This window comes from Narcine bancroftii, chromosome 8, assembly GCF_036971445.1.
Source record: "Narcine bancroftii isolate sNarBan1 chromosome 8, sNarBan1.hap1, whole genome shotgun sequence".
In the NCBI taxonomy this organism is placed as follows: domain Eukaryota; kingdom Metazoa; phylum Chordata; class Chondrichthyes; order Torpediniformes; family Narcinidae; genus Narcine; species Narcine bancroftii.
The window spans coordinates 82,144,036-82,158,124 of NC_091476.1; the positions used below are offsets into that span (position 1 = coordinate 82,144,036).

Sequence of the window (14,089 nt, forward strand, 5' to 3'; positions counted from 1 at the left end):
AGTTTCACCCCTAGAGTCGCAACTTTATCATAAAGAAATTTGACCATGCTGGAATAATTCTCAATCCAAATTCTACAGTATCCCACCAAACCAAGGAATTTCCTGTTCTTGAGCATTCTTTGGAAGCGTGATCTGCAAAATACCACGTATTCTCTCTGGACTTATCTTCCTAATTCCTTGACTAACCAAATGACCTAAGTATTTAACCTCGGATTAAACAAATTGCAACTTCGATTCACTCACTCTAAGACCCTTATTCCCTAGAAAATTCAATAAATCAACAGTGTATTGTTTAACCGAATCATACATTTCCCCCGTGATTAATAAATCATCCACATATTGTAATAATTGACAATCCTCTCTCCGAGGGGCCTCATCTAGTACCTGTTCCAAAACTTGGCCAAACAAATTTGGTGATTCCGTGAAACCCTGGGGAAGGACCGTCCACCGGTATTGATTTTTCCGACCTGTAAAGGGATTTTCCCACTCCAATGCAAACATATCCCCACTGTCCATTGCCAAAGGGCAGGTCCAGAAGGCATCTTTGAGATCAATTACACTGAACCACTTACTATGGGGGTCAATCTTACCCATCAACGTATAAGGGTTAGGTACAACCGGATAACGGGTGAGAATAATTTTGTTTAACTCTCTCAAATCCTGTACTAATTGGTATGTGCCGTCTGGTTTTTGGACAGGTAGAATTGGAGTATTAAAAGGTGACATGCAGGCTTCGAGTATACCGTCTTTCACCAATTGGTCAATTACTGGCTGCAGCTCCTTTCGGCCAGCCATAGGAATCGGATACTGTTTTCGTCGAACTACCTGGTCAGGGTCTTTTAGACTAACTTGCAGGGGAGGAACATCTAACCCTCCTCCATTGCTTCTTTTCGCCCATACCCTAGCATTTATTAGTCCCTGATCCTCCTCCACATAAAATTGAACCCCGATACTCGATTCCTGTGGTCTGGTACCGATAGCCAATTGGTCCTGTAAATCACGTCCCAACAAGCAAACCCCAGCTTGGGGAACTAGTAAAAGATCCTCTGTTACTATCTTTCCTCCCATTTGTATCTTTACATTCTTTAATTTAGGGACCGCAAAATCTCTCCCCCCCACCCCCGAAATCATCACTGTCCCTTCTGTTTTAATACCCTCAGGCCGTCGTAAAGTACTAGACCGGGCTGCCCCGGAATCTATTAGAAAAGTCATTTTGTCACCGTGTGATCCTACGCTTAAATTTACCAATGGTTCTCCGTGCAGTCCCACGGTATGCATTAGCTGAGAACCTTGACCCCCCTATTCATAATCTGCCTCCATCAATGCGTAAGATCGCATCTCCCTGGCCCGCATCGGGCATTCCCTCTTAAAGTGTCCCTCCTTTTTACAATAATAGCATACTAATGCTCCTGTTTCCCAATTTCTGCCAGGGTCTACACGGGGTCCCTGGAATTCTCCTCTAACCCTACCTCTGTTCTGGTCTCGACTTCCCCACTCCCAGCGCTCCTCCCAACATCCAGGAGCCAACACATGGTTCCTAACACTTCCTTGCTTTCCATCCACAACTTCCTTTACTGCCTGCATCAAAATCTTAGCCTTTCCTTTCTGTTTTTCTTCAAACCTCTGGATGTAAGCTCTTTGTGCGATCTGCAAAAGCTGTGATAGTCCATGTTCATGCCAATTCTCTGTCTTTTGTAATTTCTTCCTGATATCTAAAGCTGAATTAGTAACAAAACCCGTCAATACCAACTGTTCACCTGCTGGGGATTCTATATTGCTGGATGGCCGCACGTAATCTAGTCAGAAATGCAGAGGGGGTCTCCTCGGGACCTTGGGGAACCTCAAATGCCTTCTTAAAGTTCTGTCCTTTTGGAACAGACTCCTTCATTCCTTTTACTAGATTAACCCTGTACTCATCCATTCGCGTGCGACCATCATTAGTAGTCTTATCCTAATTTGGGTTTACCAGGGGAAATTTAGTTTCTCCAGGTATCGCCTCTGACCCCCCCTGGTGTTCCCTATCCCAGACTCTGATCCCTGCCTGGCGGATCATTCCACGCTCATCCAAAGTAAATAGAGTCTTAAAGATAGACATTAATTCATCCCAGTATATATATTAGGCCCCAAAAATTGATCTAATTGTTCTGCACATCCCTGAGGGTCTTCTATCAGAGAGGTCATTTCCTTCTTAAAATTGCGCACCTCAGTACTAGTCAAAGGCACATTCACAAATCCGAGACCCCCTGCATCCCCTCCCAAGGGAACCTCTCGTAAAGGTCTCATCCAGTTAGTTTCTGGCTTATCTCCTCCTCTATGATGGTTAAGTTCCTGCCCTCTGGGAGACAAATCGAAGAGTCCAGCCCCTTCCTCCCGAAGGGCCTAATACTGTTCTTCTGAATGACCCTCACAATCAAAGTCTCCTCCCTCTTGTGTCAATTGAGGCGGTAATCTTGCACTCTGTAAGCGAGTCATCATACCACTCCTACTTTCTCCTTCTTTCTGTAATTGTGGAGGGGGAGGGGAAGGTGAAGAAGAGTAAAGCATAGGGGAGAAGGAGGGGATGGGAGCCGGCACAGGGGAAACGTAAGGTGGAGGAAGGGAATGTAACACATCCCATCCCTTTATTTCGGGGGCAGAAGGTTCCTCATCCTTATTATTTGTAAATTACTTCTCGTCCAATATCATCTGATTAGATGATCCACTAAGCCAACAGGCTGCATATTCCTGTGAGAAACAGAAGTACCTTCACAGATTTCGCTCGAGACAAAAATTGAGAACAAAGAACATTTATAGTACAACAGTGCAAAGTTGGGTGCTTCCCCTTACCATGGGAATACACACATATACTGGGGCTCACCCAACTTTTATACAGTTCATTTCAGTGTAGAGGTACCCTCCCCCCCTTAACATTCTTCTGCCTCCTGGATTGGTTGGCATTTGGTAATTCTGTCTGCCTACATGCAGTTTCTGTAAACTTGAAAGACCATGGGGTATCCTGTCTGGGTCCCATCATGTCATTGTCCTTATTCATGATACTGGCTTTGTCCTATATTCTATTATCTCTCACAATCCACACTTTTTCTTTAGCTACGCTTAGTAAATTCTCAACTGGAAACTTGGTCTTTTTCCCAGCAAGTCAGTAAACGAACTGTGATCTCAGCATCATCAGACTGAGTTTGGGAAACATACATCCTTTGGGTTGTAGTGATCTGACGAAGGGTCCGTTGAATTAAACACTGCACACAAGTCATTAGGCAGAGAAGTATCATGATAGCTAAAGTAACGAGTCCAACTGCTATAAGGGCTGTGTGTATCCACCTCCAGTCACCAGTAAAAAGTTCAACCGCCTGACCATTGTGACCGTTGTCATCAATCGATCTTCCACAAACCCTGCCCTCAGCAGCTAACAAGTAATCGAGAGCCAGGCGGTTTTGATAAGCTGTAGCTCGTATCTGTCGTTGTTCTTCAGCCAATAAATCCAAGGCCATCGCTGTCTGTTTGGTGATAATCTTCAAAACTGCCTGGAGTCTGGTTAAATGGTTTAAATGCCAAACAGCTGTGGTATTCTGGAGCAGCTTGAGTTGTTTACAACTCGAATCCCCCTTATAGTTATTGCCTTTAGCCTTCCGAATGTATTCGTGACCCAAAGGATGGTTTACAAGATGCCAAGTTGGGGGGGAGCAATTATTGTTACCTAACCTGTGAGTAGCAGCTTGTCTGTGAGCATTAGCATATATACCCCCTTTATCCCTACTCCAGGTATAGCCCTGACTAATATTCTGCCTATCATTTTCCCACCATCTTCTTTGTACCATATTTTTAGCACTTATCTCTTTAATATCTGTAGAGGCCAGGATGCCAACCCAATCCACTCCCCTAGGGCAGGTCTGTTTCCCTGGTCCATGTTGGGATCCTAAATTAAACCATACTAAATAAGGTACCCCACTATGAATAGACTCTATACCTGTGCCCTGTCTGCATTCTAAAGGTAAACTTGTCCATTCCTCAAAGTAATTATCACCTCTGCTGCCCCTATTCCAGGAGGACTTAATACATTGTGTACAATTGGGTGGTTTCCCAAAAATTGGGAACCAGCAGAAAAACAATACAGCAAATAATAAAAATAACATTACAGCACTTTTTCCCGGCATAGCGTAACTTTCAGACCAGAAGGATGCGAGACTGCACGCCAGTTGGAGGGTATATTATCAACGTCTTTAGTTTGTAGATTAGCTTGTTTAATGCGTTGTATGTGAGCCCACCCCTTTTCTTTTGTTCGCACTGCAGTGTCTGTAATCAGAAGTACACAATAAGGGCCTTCCCATATCGGTTTTAGTTTATGGTCTTGCCACGCTTTTACATATACCCAATCACCAGGTTTAACAGAATGAATAGGATAGTCCAGGGGTGGGTTTTGAGCTAATAAACCCTTCGGTCGTAAGTCGTACAAAGAAGTAGAAAGTCCCTGTAAATATTTAGATATGTACTGGTCATTAGCCTCAGGGATAGGGGTATCAGTGTGGAATCCCATGTAAGGAAGACCAAACATAATTTCATATGGTGTGTGTGTCCTTACGAGGAGCTGTGCAAGTCCTAATTAAAGCTAAAGATAAGCATTTAATCCAGGAGAGGCCAGTTTGCTCATGAAGTCGAGTGAGTTGATTTTTCAGGGTCTGATTCATCTGTTCAACACGGCCTGAACTCTGGGGGTGCCATGGGGTATGTAATTGCCAATCTATTCCCAGGATTTTACACACACCCTGGAGTACCTGAGAGGTAAAATGTGTACCTCGATCTGAGTCAATGGTTTGAATAATGCCATAACGCGGAATAACAGACTCTAGTAATATCCGGATAACGGAGCTAGCACGATCATTAGGGGTCGGGAAAGCCTCAACCCATCGAGTAAAATGATCCACCATTACCAGGAGGTATTTATAAACCCCTATCTTAGGTAATTCCGTGAAGTCAATCTGTAGTCGTTGAAACAGGCATACGGCTATATCGCGACCGCCAGGCATTACCTGCTGCATGACTTTCTTATTCACTCGCTGACAGATTGGGCAACCCCGAGTACTTTGCTTGGCTATGGTGTATATTCCCGAGCAATTAAAGGACCATACAAAAGCATCAACAAGTGCCTGTGTTCCCCAATGTTTCTGCTGGTGGAGCTGATCAATAATCTGATGAGCCAAGGCTTTGTTTAGTACTTGGCGTCCCTCTGCCGTCCACCACAACCCATTCCCTGGTCTTTCATATAAACCTCCTCTTCCAGTGAAAAGATGGGAGTCTTTTGAACCTCATGTGGGGTGGGGAGGAACAGCTGCATGTCTATTTTTTCTGTGAGTGCAGCCTGTTTGGCAGCTTCATCTGCCCGTCTGTTCCCCTGTGCTTCAGGACTGTCAATAATTTGATGGCCCCATACATGAACTACAGCTATCTCCTCAGGTAACATAAGAGCATCTAAGGATTGAACAATTAAGTTTTCATGGATCAACTTTTGTCCTTTCCCGGTTATCATTCCCCGCTCTTTCCAAATCTTTCCAAAGGTGTGTACTACACCAAAAGCATACTTGGAATCGGTATAGATTGTGCCCACCTTTCCCTCTAAACCCTGGAGAGCTCTACAGAGGGCATATAATTCACAGGATTGTGCCGACCAATGACCGAGAAGACAACCGGCTTCAATCACAACTCCTTAATTCCCATCCACTACACTATACCCGCTATAACGAATGCCGTCAATGCAGCGGGAAGATCCATCAATAAACCATCTTTCACCCCACCGTAAAGGTTCATCACTTAAATCATCTCTAATTTTTGTCTGTAAATCTATCACTTCTAAACATACATGCTCTAAATCATTGGGGACAGTATCAGAATCTGGAGAAACCAAGAAGGCGGCTGGATTCTGTTCTTTGTTCATAATCAGTGTCAAATCATCCCTATCCATGAGAATCGCTTCATACTTTAAAATTCTAGAATCAGTAAGCCACCTTCCGGCACGTTGTAAGAGAATGGTGCGGACTGTGTGAGGGGTATGAACTAACATCAGGGCACCAAACGTAATCTTTCGTCCTTCTTCGACTAAAATTGCTTGCACACATTCTGGCCAACCACGACAAACAGGATCTAAAATTTTTGACAGAAAGGCAATTAGTTGTCTAAAGCCTGTCCTCTCTTGCGTTAATACTCCCATGGCCACACCGTCTTTCACATTGGTATCTAGGTCAAATGGCTTATTTAGCTCGAGTAAAGCCAAAACTGGGGCACTAATAAGACGCTGTTTCACCAAGGTAAAATCTTTAATCTCCTCCTCCGTCCAGACAACAGTTTCACCCCCTAGAGTCGCAAGTTTATCATAAAGAAATTTGACCAGGCTAGAATAATTCTCAATCCAAATTCTACAGTATCCCACTAAACCAAGGAATTTTCTAAGTTCTCGAGCACTCTTTGGAGGCGGGATCTGCAGAATACCGCGTGTTCTCTCTGGACTTATCTTCCTAATTCCTTGACTAACCAGACGACCTAAGTATTTAACTTCAGATTGAACAAATTGTAACTTTGATTCGCTCACTCTAAGACCCTTATTCCCTAGAAAATTCAGAAATTCAACAGTGTATTGTTTAACCACATCGTACATTTTTCCCGTGATTAATAAATCATCAACATATCGTATTAATTGACAATTCTCTCTCCGAGGGGCCTCATCTAGTACCTGTTCTAAAACTTGGCCAAACAAATTTGGTGATTCTGTACAACCCTGGGGAAGGACCGTCCACCGGTATTGATTTTTACGTCCTGTAAAAGGATTCTCCCACTCAAATGCAAACATGTCCCTACTGTCTATTGCCAATGGACAGGTCCAGAAGGCATCTTTGAGGTCAATTACGCTAAATCACTTACTATGGGTATCAATTTTACCCATTATCGTATAGGGGTTAGGTACAACCGGATAATGGGTGAGAATGATTTTGTTTAACTCCCTCAAATCCTGCACTAATTGATAGGTACCATCTGGTTTTTGGACAGGTAAAATTGGGGTATTAAAAGGTGACATACAAGGTTCAAGTATACCATCTTTCACCAATTGGTCAATTACTGGCTGCAGCCCCTTTCGGCCAGCTATAGGAATTGGATACTGTTTTCATCTAATTATTTGGTCAGGGTCTTTTAAAGTAACTTGCAGGGGAGGAACATCTAACCCTCCTCTATTGCCTCTTTTTGCCCATACTCTAGGATTTATTAGTTCCTGATCCTCCTCTTTTAGTACATAAAATTGAACCCCGATACCTGATCCCTGTGGTCTGGTACCGATAGCCAATTGGTCTTGCAAATCTCGTCCCAACAGGCAAACTCCAGCATGGGGAACTAGTAAAATATCCTCTGTTATTATCTTTTCTCCCATTTGTATCCTTACATTCTTTAGTATAGGGACCGTAAAATCTCTTCCTCCCACTCCCGAAATCATCACTGTCCCTTCTGTTTTAACACCCTCAGGCCGTTGTAAAATACTAGACCGGGCTGCCCCTGAATCTACTAGAAAAGTCATCTTGTCACTGTGGGGTCCTATGCTTAAATTTACCAATGGTTCTCCATGCAGCCCCACGGTGTGTATTGACTGAGAACCGTGAACCCCCCTATTCATAATCTGCCTTCATCAATGCATAAGATCGCGTCTCCCTGGCTCGCATTGGGCATTCCCTCTTAAAGTGTCCCTCCTTTTTACAATAATAGCAAACTAATGCTCCTGTTCCCGAATTTCTACCAGGGTCTCCACGGGGTCCCGGGGATGGTCGTTGTCCCTGGAATTCTCCTCTACCCCTGCCTCTGCTCTGGTCTCTACTTCCCCACCCCTGGCACTCCTCCCAACGTCCAGGAGCTGGCACACAGCTCCTAACATTTTCCTGCTGTCCCTCCACAACTTCCTTTACTGCCTGCATCCAAATCTTAGCCTTTCCGTTCTGTTGATCTTCAGACCTCTGGACGTATGCCCTTTGTGCGATCTGTAAAAGCTGTGTTATTCCTTGTTCATGCCAATTCTCTGTCTTTTGTAATTTCTTCCTGATATCTAAAGCTGAATTAGTAACAAAACCCGTCAATACCAACTGTTCACCTGCTGGGGATCCTATATCCAACCCCCCATATTGCTGTATGGCCGCATGCATTCTATTCAGAAATGCAGAGGGGGCTCCTCGGGACCTTGGGGAACCTCAAATGCCTTCTTAAAGTTCTGTCCTTTTGGAACAGACTCCTTCATTATTTTTATTAATTAACCCTGTACTCATCCATTTGCGTGCGACCATCATTAGTAGTCTTATCCCAATTTGGGTTTACCAGGGTAAATTTAGTTTCTCCAAGTATCGTCTCTGGTCCCCCTTGGTGTTCCCTATCCCAGACTCTAATCCCTGCCTGGTGAATCATTTCACACTCATCCAAAGTAAACAGAGTCTTAAAGATAGACATTAATTCATCCCAGGTATATATATTAGGTCCCAAAAATTGATCTAATTGTTCTGCACATCCCTGAGGGTCTTCTATCAGAGAGGTCATTTCCTTCTTAAAATTGCGCAGCTCCGTACTGGTCAGAAGCACATTTACGAACCCGAGACCCCCCACATCCCCTCCCAAGGGAACCTCTCGTAAAGGTCTCATCCAGTTAATTTCTGGCTTATCCCCTCCTCTATTATGTTCTGAATGACCCTCATAATCAAAGTCTCCTCCCTCTCGTGTCAAGTGAGGCGGTAATCTTGTACTCTGTGAGCGGGTCATCATACCACCCCTACTTTCTTTTGCTTTCTCTAACTGTGGAGGAAGAGGGGAAGGTGAAAAAGGGTAAAGTGTAGGTGAGAGGTGGAAGATAGGAGCCGGCACACGGGGAGCATAAGGTGGAGGAAGGGAATGTAACACATCCCATCCTTGTATTTCAGGGGCAGAAGGTTCCTCATCCTTCTTGTTCTTACATTCCTTTTCGCTCAAAATCATTTGATCAAACGATCCACTGAGCCAACAGGCTGCATATTCTCTGCTCTCGGTATTACCTCCTTGATTTTGGTAGAGCCAGATGTTCAATGCCTGACACATCCAGTCCTCGTTGGATCCGAACTTTGGCCAATATACCGAACTCCCTTTTATCAGATTCTTAACCCATTCCTGACAACAACACCTGACCATGGTCTGATTATCCTTCCCACGGGTTTTCCCCGCACTCCAATCGGATAATATTAGTCCTAACAGACTATGTTTCGGTATTTTATCCTCCCGTCCTTCTTTAGGACTTTTTCCCTTGCTACTTCCTCCTCCCATATTGGCAGAAAAATGAAATTACTCTTACTGGAATCCAGTAGCTATTCCTAGCGCGCTTCCTTAACGTCCTCCCGTCGTTTGTTCTCAATGCCTCTTCTCGGATATCACTCGCTTCGTCCACTGACTAGCTACCCGTCGTCTGGGAGTCCAGCTGAATCAGCTGGGGTGCACCTACCCCCGTCGTCAGGCACTCTGTCAGTGGAGGGAGTGCGATCCCAGACAAGCCCCCAAGTTGTGAGAAGCAGAGTTGCCTTCACAGATTTCACTCGAGACAAAAATTGAGAACAAAGAACATTTATTTTACAACAGTGCAAAGTTGGGTGCTTCCCCTTACCCTGGGAATACACACACATACTGGGGCTTACCCAACTTTTTATACATTCTATTTCAGTACAGAGGTACCTCCCCCCTTAACATTCTTCTGCCTCATGGATTGGTTTGGCATTAGGTAATTCTGCCTACCATGCAGTTTGTGTGCCTTTCTGTGTGTAAACTTGTTTACCAGGAAGTGTCATGTCTTTGTTCTTATTCATAAATCTCAACCCCCAGGACTTGCTAAATCTATCTACTTGCTATAAGACCTCTATTCTATTATACTTGCTTAACCCTTCCTCACACTCCATTCTTACTCCACCCTTATTCAACCCATCATAATTCATTCCTATTTAGCAATTGCTTAACTTCCCATATTCCATTATCTCTCACAAAATGAAACTGAAAAAAGTTTTATATTTCATTTTAAGACATATGCACTGAATGAAGCTTTTGCCAAAAATCAAGCCCAATTGTACAATAATAACCACGGTCATAATTTAGAAACAAAAATGACTGACAGTTCCATCACACAGTGTAATTCCATAACTGCTTGTGGACCTTCTGGATCAAACAGTAAAAGTTATTGCATAAAGCATGTTAATCCTTGCAACTGTATATTTTGGTTCTGAGATTTGGTGCATTTTGAAAACTGCATTTCAAATTCACAAAGTAAGCAATGGCTGTTTCTTTAAAGATATTTTTATCTGGGAATTGGAAATGTTCAAAGTGAATACACTAATTATTCATATATTTTCCTTTTCTCCCAAAGTAAAAACCAAAACTGTATTGAGTTACAGTTTGGTTGTTTTGCTTTTACCGAATTTGAATAACAGAAGTTGTCATTTGAGTCGAAATGCATTTGCTGCTTGCAGAAGCTATGCAGTTCAACCCCAATTCTGAGCTCTAAGGTGAGAGCTTTGCCAGAGACTTCAAGTACAAATTCAAGCACGTTTTAACGTGACAGTAAAGTCAGGTTTATTGTCATCTGATTAAACAAGGACAGGGTGAGAGAGGGTGAGGAGGCAAGGGAGGGAGGGGGAGAGAAGGGGGAGAGAAGGGGAGGGGAGGGGAGAGAAGGGGAGGGGAGGGGAGAGAAGGGGAGGGGAGGGGAGAGAAGGGGAGGGGAGAGAAGGGGAGGGGAGGGGAGAGAAGGGGAGGGGGAGAAAAGGGGAGGGGGAGAAAAGGGGAGGGGGAGAAAAGGGGAGGGGGAGAAAAGGGGAGGGGAGGGGGAGAAAAGGGGAGGGGAGGGGGAGAAAAGGGGAGGGGAGGGGGAGAAAAGGGGAGGGGAGGGGGAGAAAAGGGGAGGGGAGGGGGAGAAAAGGGGAGGGGAGGGGGAGAAAAGGGGAGGGGAGGGGGAAGGGATGGCGAGGGGAAGGGGAGGGGGGAGGGGGGAGGGGGAAGGGAAGGGGAGGGGGGAGGGGAAGGGAAGGGGAGGGGAAGGGAAGGGGAGGGGGAAGGGAAGGGGAGGGGGAAGGGAAGGGGAGGGGGAAGGGATGGGGAGGGGGAGAGAAGGGGAGGGGAGGGGGAGAGAAGGGGAGGGGAGGGGGAGAGAAGGGGAGGGGAGGGGGAGAGAAGGGGAGGGGAGGGGGAGAGAAGGGGAGGGGAGGGGAGAGAAGGGGAGGGGAGGGGGAGAGAAGGGGAGGGGAGGGGGAGAGAAGGGGAGGGGAGGGGGAGAGAAGGGGAGGGGAGGGGGAGAGAAGGGGAGGGGAGGGGGAGAGAAGGGGAGGGGAGGGGGAGAGAAGGGGAGGGGAGGGGGAGAGAAGGGGAGGGGAGGGGGAGAGAAGGGGAGGGGAGGGGGAGAGAAGGGGAGAGAAGGGGAGGGGAGGGGAGGGGGAGAAGGGGAGGGGAGGGGAGGGGGAGAAGGGGAGGGGAGGGGGAGAAGGGGAGGGGGAGAAGGGGAGGGGAGGGGGAGAAGGGGAGGGGAGGGGGAGGGGGGGAGAAGGGGAGGGGAGGGGGAGGGGGGGAGAAGGGGAGGGGAGGGGGAGGGGGGGAGAAGGGGAGGGGAGGGGGAGGGGGAGAGAAGGGGAGGGGAGGGGGAGAGGAGGGGAGGGGGAGAGAAGGGGAGGGGAGGGGGAGAGAAGGGGAGGGGAGGGGGAGAGAAGGGGAGGGGAGGGGGAGAGAAGGGGAGGGGAGGGGGAGAGAAGGGGAGGGGAGGGGGAGAGAAGGGGAGGGGAGGGGGAGAGAAGGGGAGGGGAGGGGGAGAGAAGGGGAGGGGAGGGGGAGAGAAGGGGAGGGGAGGGGAGGGGAGAGAAGGGGAGGGGAGGGGAGGGGAGAGAAGGGGAGGGGAGGGGAGGGGAGAGAAGGGGAGGGGAGGGGGAGAGAAGGGGAGGGGAGGGGGAGAGAAGGGGAGGGGAGGGGGAGAGGGGGAGAGAAGGGGGGGAGGGGGAGAGAAGGGGAGGGGAGGGGGAGAGAAGGGGAGGGGGAGAGAAGGGGAGGGGGAGAGAAGGGGAGGGGGAGAGAAGGGGAGGGGGAGAGAAGGGGAGGGGGAGAGAAGGGGAGGGGGAGAGAAGGGGAGGGGAGGGGGAGAGAAGGGGAGGGGAGGGGGAGAGAAGGGGAGGGGAGGGGGAGAGAAGGGGAAGAGAAGGGGAGGGGAGGGGGAGAGAAGGGGGAGAGAAGGGGAGGGGAGTGGGAGAGAAGGGAAGGGGAGGGGGAGAGAAGGGAAGGGGAGGGGGAGAGAAGGGAAGGGGAGGGGGAGAGAAGGGAAGGGGAGGGAAGGGGAGGGAAGGGAAGGGGAGGGGGAGGGAAGGGGAGGGGGAGGGAAGGGGAGGGGGAGGGAAGGGGAGGGGGAGGGAAGGGGAGGGGGAGGGAAGGGGAGGGAAGGGGAGGGGAGGGGGAGAGGAGGGGAGAGGATGGGGAGGGAGAGAGAAGGGGAGGGAGAGAGAAGGGGAGGGGATGGGGCTGGGGAGGGAGAGAGAAGGGGAGGGGATGGGGCTGGGGAGGGAGAGAGAAGGGGAGGGGATGGGGAAGGGATGGGGAGGGGGAGAGAAGGGAAGGGGAGGGGGGAGGGGGAAGGGAAGGGGAGGGGGAGGGGGGAGGGAAGGGGAGGGGGAGGGGGAAGGGAAGGGGAGGGGGGAGGGGGAAGGGAAGGGGAGGGGGGAGGGGGAAGGGAAGGGGAGGGGGGAGGGGGAAGGGAAGGGGAGGGGGGAGGGGGAAGGGAAGGGGAGGGGAGGGGAGGGGGGAGGGGGAAGGGAAGGGGAGGGGAGGGGAGGGGGGAGGGGGAGGGGGCTGGGGAGGGAGAGAGAAGGGGAGGGGATGGGACTGGGGAGGGAGAGAGAAGGGGAGGTGATGGGGCTGGGGAGGGAGGGAGAGAGAAGGGGAGGGGATGGGGCTGGGGAGGGAGGGAGAGAGATGGGGAGGGAGGGAGAGAGAAGGGGAGGGGATGGGGCTGGGGAGGGGGAAGGGGCGAGAAGGACCATGACCCCGTGTTGGTGACCCGGACGTAGTCGCTGTGAAGATGGCGGCGTCTGTTGTTTGGAGGAGACTGGTCGCCCGCTTTGCCCTTTCTCTTCCCCGCTCGGCGGTTCCCATTCCCCCAGCCGGCGGCAGAAACGTGCACACATGCATCGACCGTGAGTCTTGATCCTGCTGGGGTGGGGGTGGGAGCGGGGGTCACTGCGGGACGGGAGGGGGCGCGGAAGGAGGAGATGGGGTGGTGTCGCGAGGGGAAGGGAGGGAGAGGTGGAGGTATGGGAGTGGGGGGAGATGGGTTGGCGGCGGGAGGGAAGGGGAGTGGGTTAGCGTTGGGAGGGGCTCGGGTTGGTTTCGATCTTTATCTGTTGAGTTTTGGCACTAAAACAAATGTAATTAAGTCCGTCCTCGCATGCCTTGTCTGTGCTGAAACTAAGATTTGTTATTACAACGTTCCAATCTGTACCACTGAGTCATCCAGCACGCACAAAAAAAGGCTCTCAGTGTCTGCCCTGATGTTAAATTAAACTAAACTCATGATAACTGTGCTGTTCCCTGAACATCATGTGTCTCTCGGGAGGCTTTCCCAGTGGAGCTCTCTTCACCCCTGCCCCTGGCAGCCTGTCACTGAAAAAAAAACTTGGCCCGCACAGTTAGTTTTACAATGTTACTGTTTTACTCTGACCATCTACATCTCTAATTCTATAAATATTTTATCAGGCCAACTCCACCTCCTGACACTCCACAGAAAACAGCCCAAGTTTGTCTAACCTCTCCCCATAACTATACCCACTAAATCAGACCACATCCTGGTAAATCTGTACCCTTTCCAAAGCCTCCACATCTTCCTGTCATGGGGCCACCAAAATCACACAAACTATTTCAAGGAGAGCCTAACCATTTGTAGAGCGCGTCAAAAGAATCAAAGGCTTGTTGATCCAAACCAAGGCTTTTATTAACTAGGAGCATATCACATGTAGGTCGACCAGTCCAGAATGACCTGGTCTGGCTAGGAGCAACCCTTTAAGATCTCCCAGTAGGCGTGGCTATGCTCTCAGCC

The 14,089-nt window shown here is 48.8% G+C and overlaps 1 protein-coding gene across 10 annotated transcripts in view; it reads left to right on the forward strand.

Moving 5' to 3' along the window:
- Positions 1-13,042: 13,042 nt before the first annotated feature.
- acad8 (acyl-CoA dehydrogenase family, member 8) overlaps positions 13,043-14,089 on the forward strand; it is a 165,961-nt gene continuing 164,914 nt past the window's right edge. For 7 of the 10 annotated variants that reach the window (XM_069894346.1, XM_069894349.1, XM_069894351.1 and 4 more), the window contains exon 1: positions 13,043-13,190. In XM_069894346.1, coding sequence (XP_069750447.1) covers positions 13,076-13,190 — 115 coding nt within the window. In that variant the 5' untranslated portion in view covers positions 13,043-13,075. The remainder of the gene's footprint in view (positions 13,191-14,089) is intronic. The other 3 variants (XM_069894355.1, XM_069894354.1, XM_069894353.1) reach the window with 1 other exon arrangement.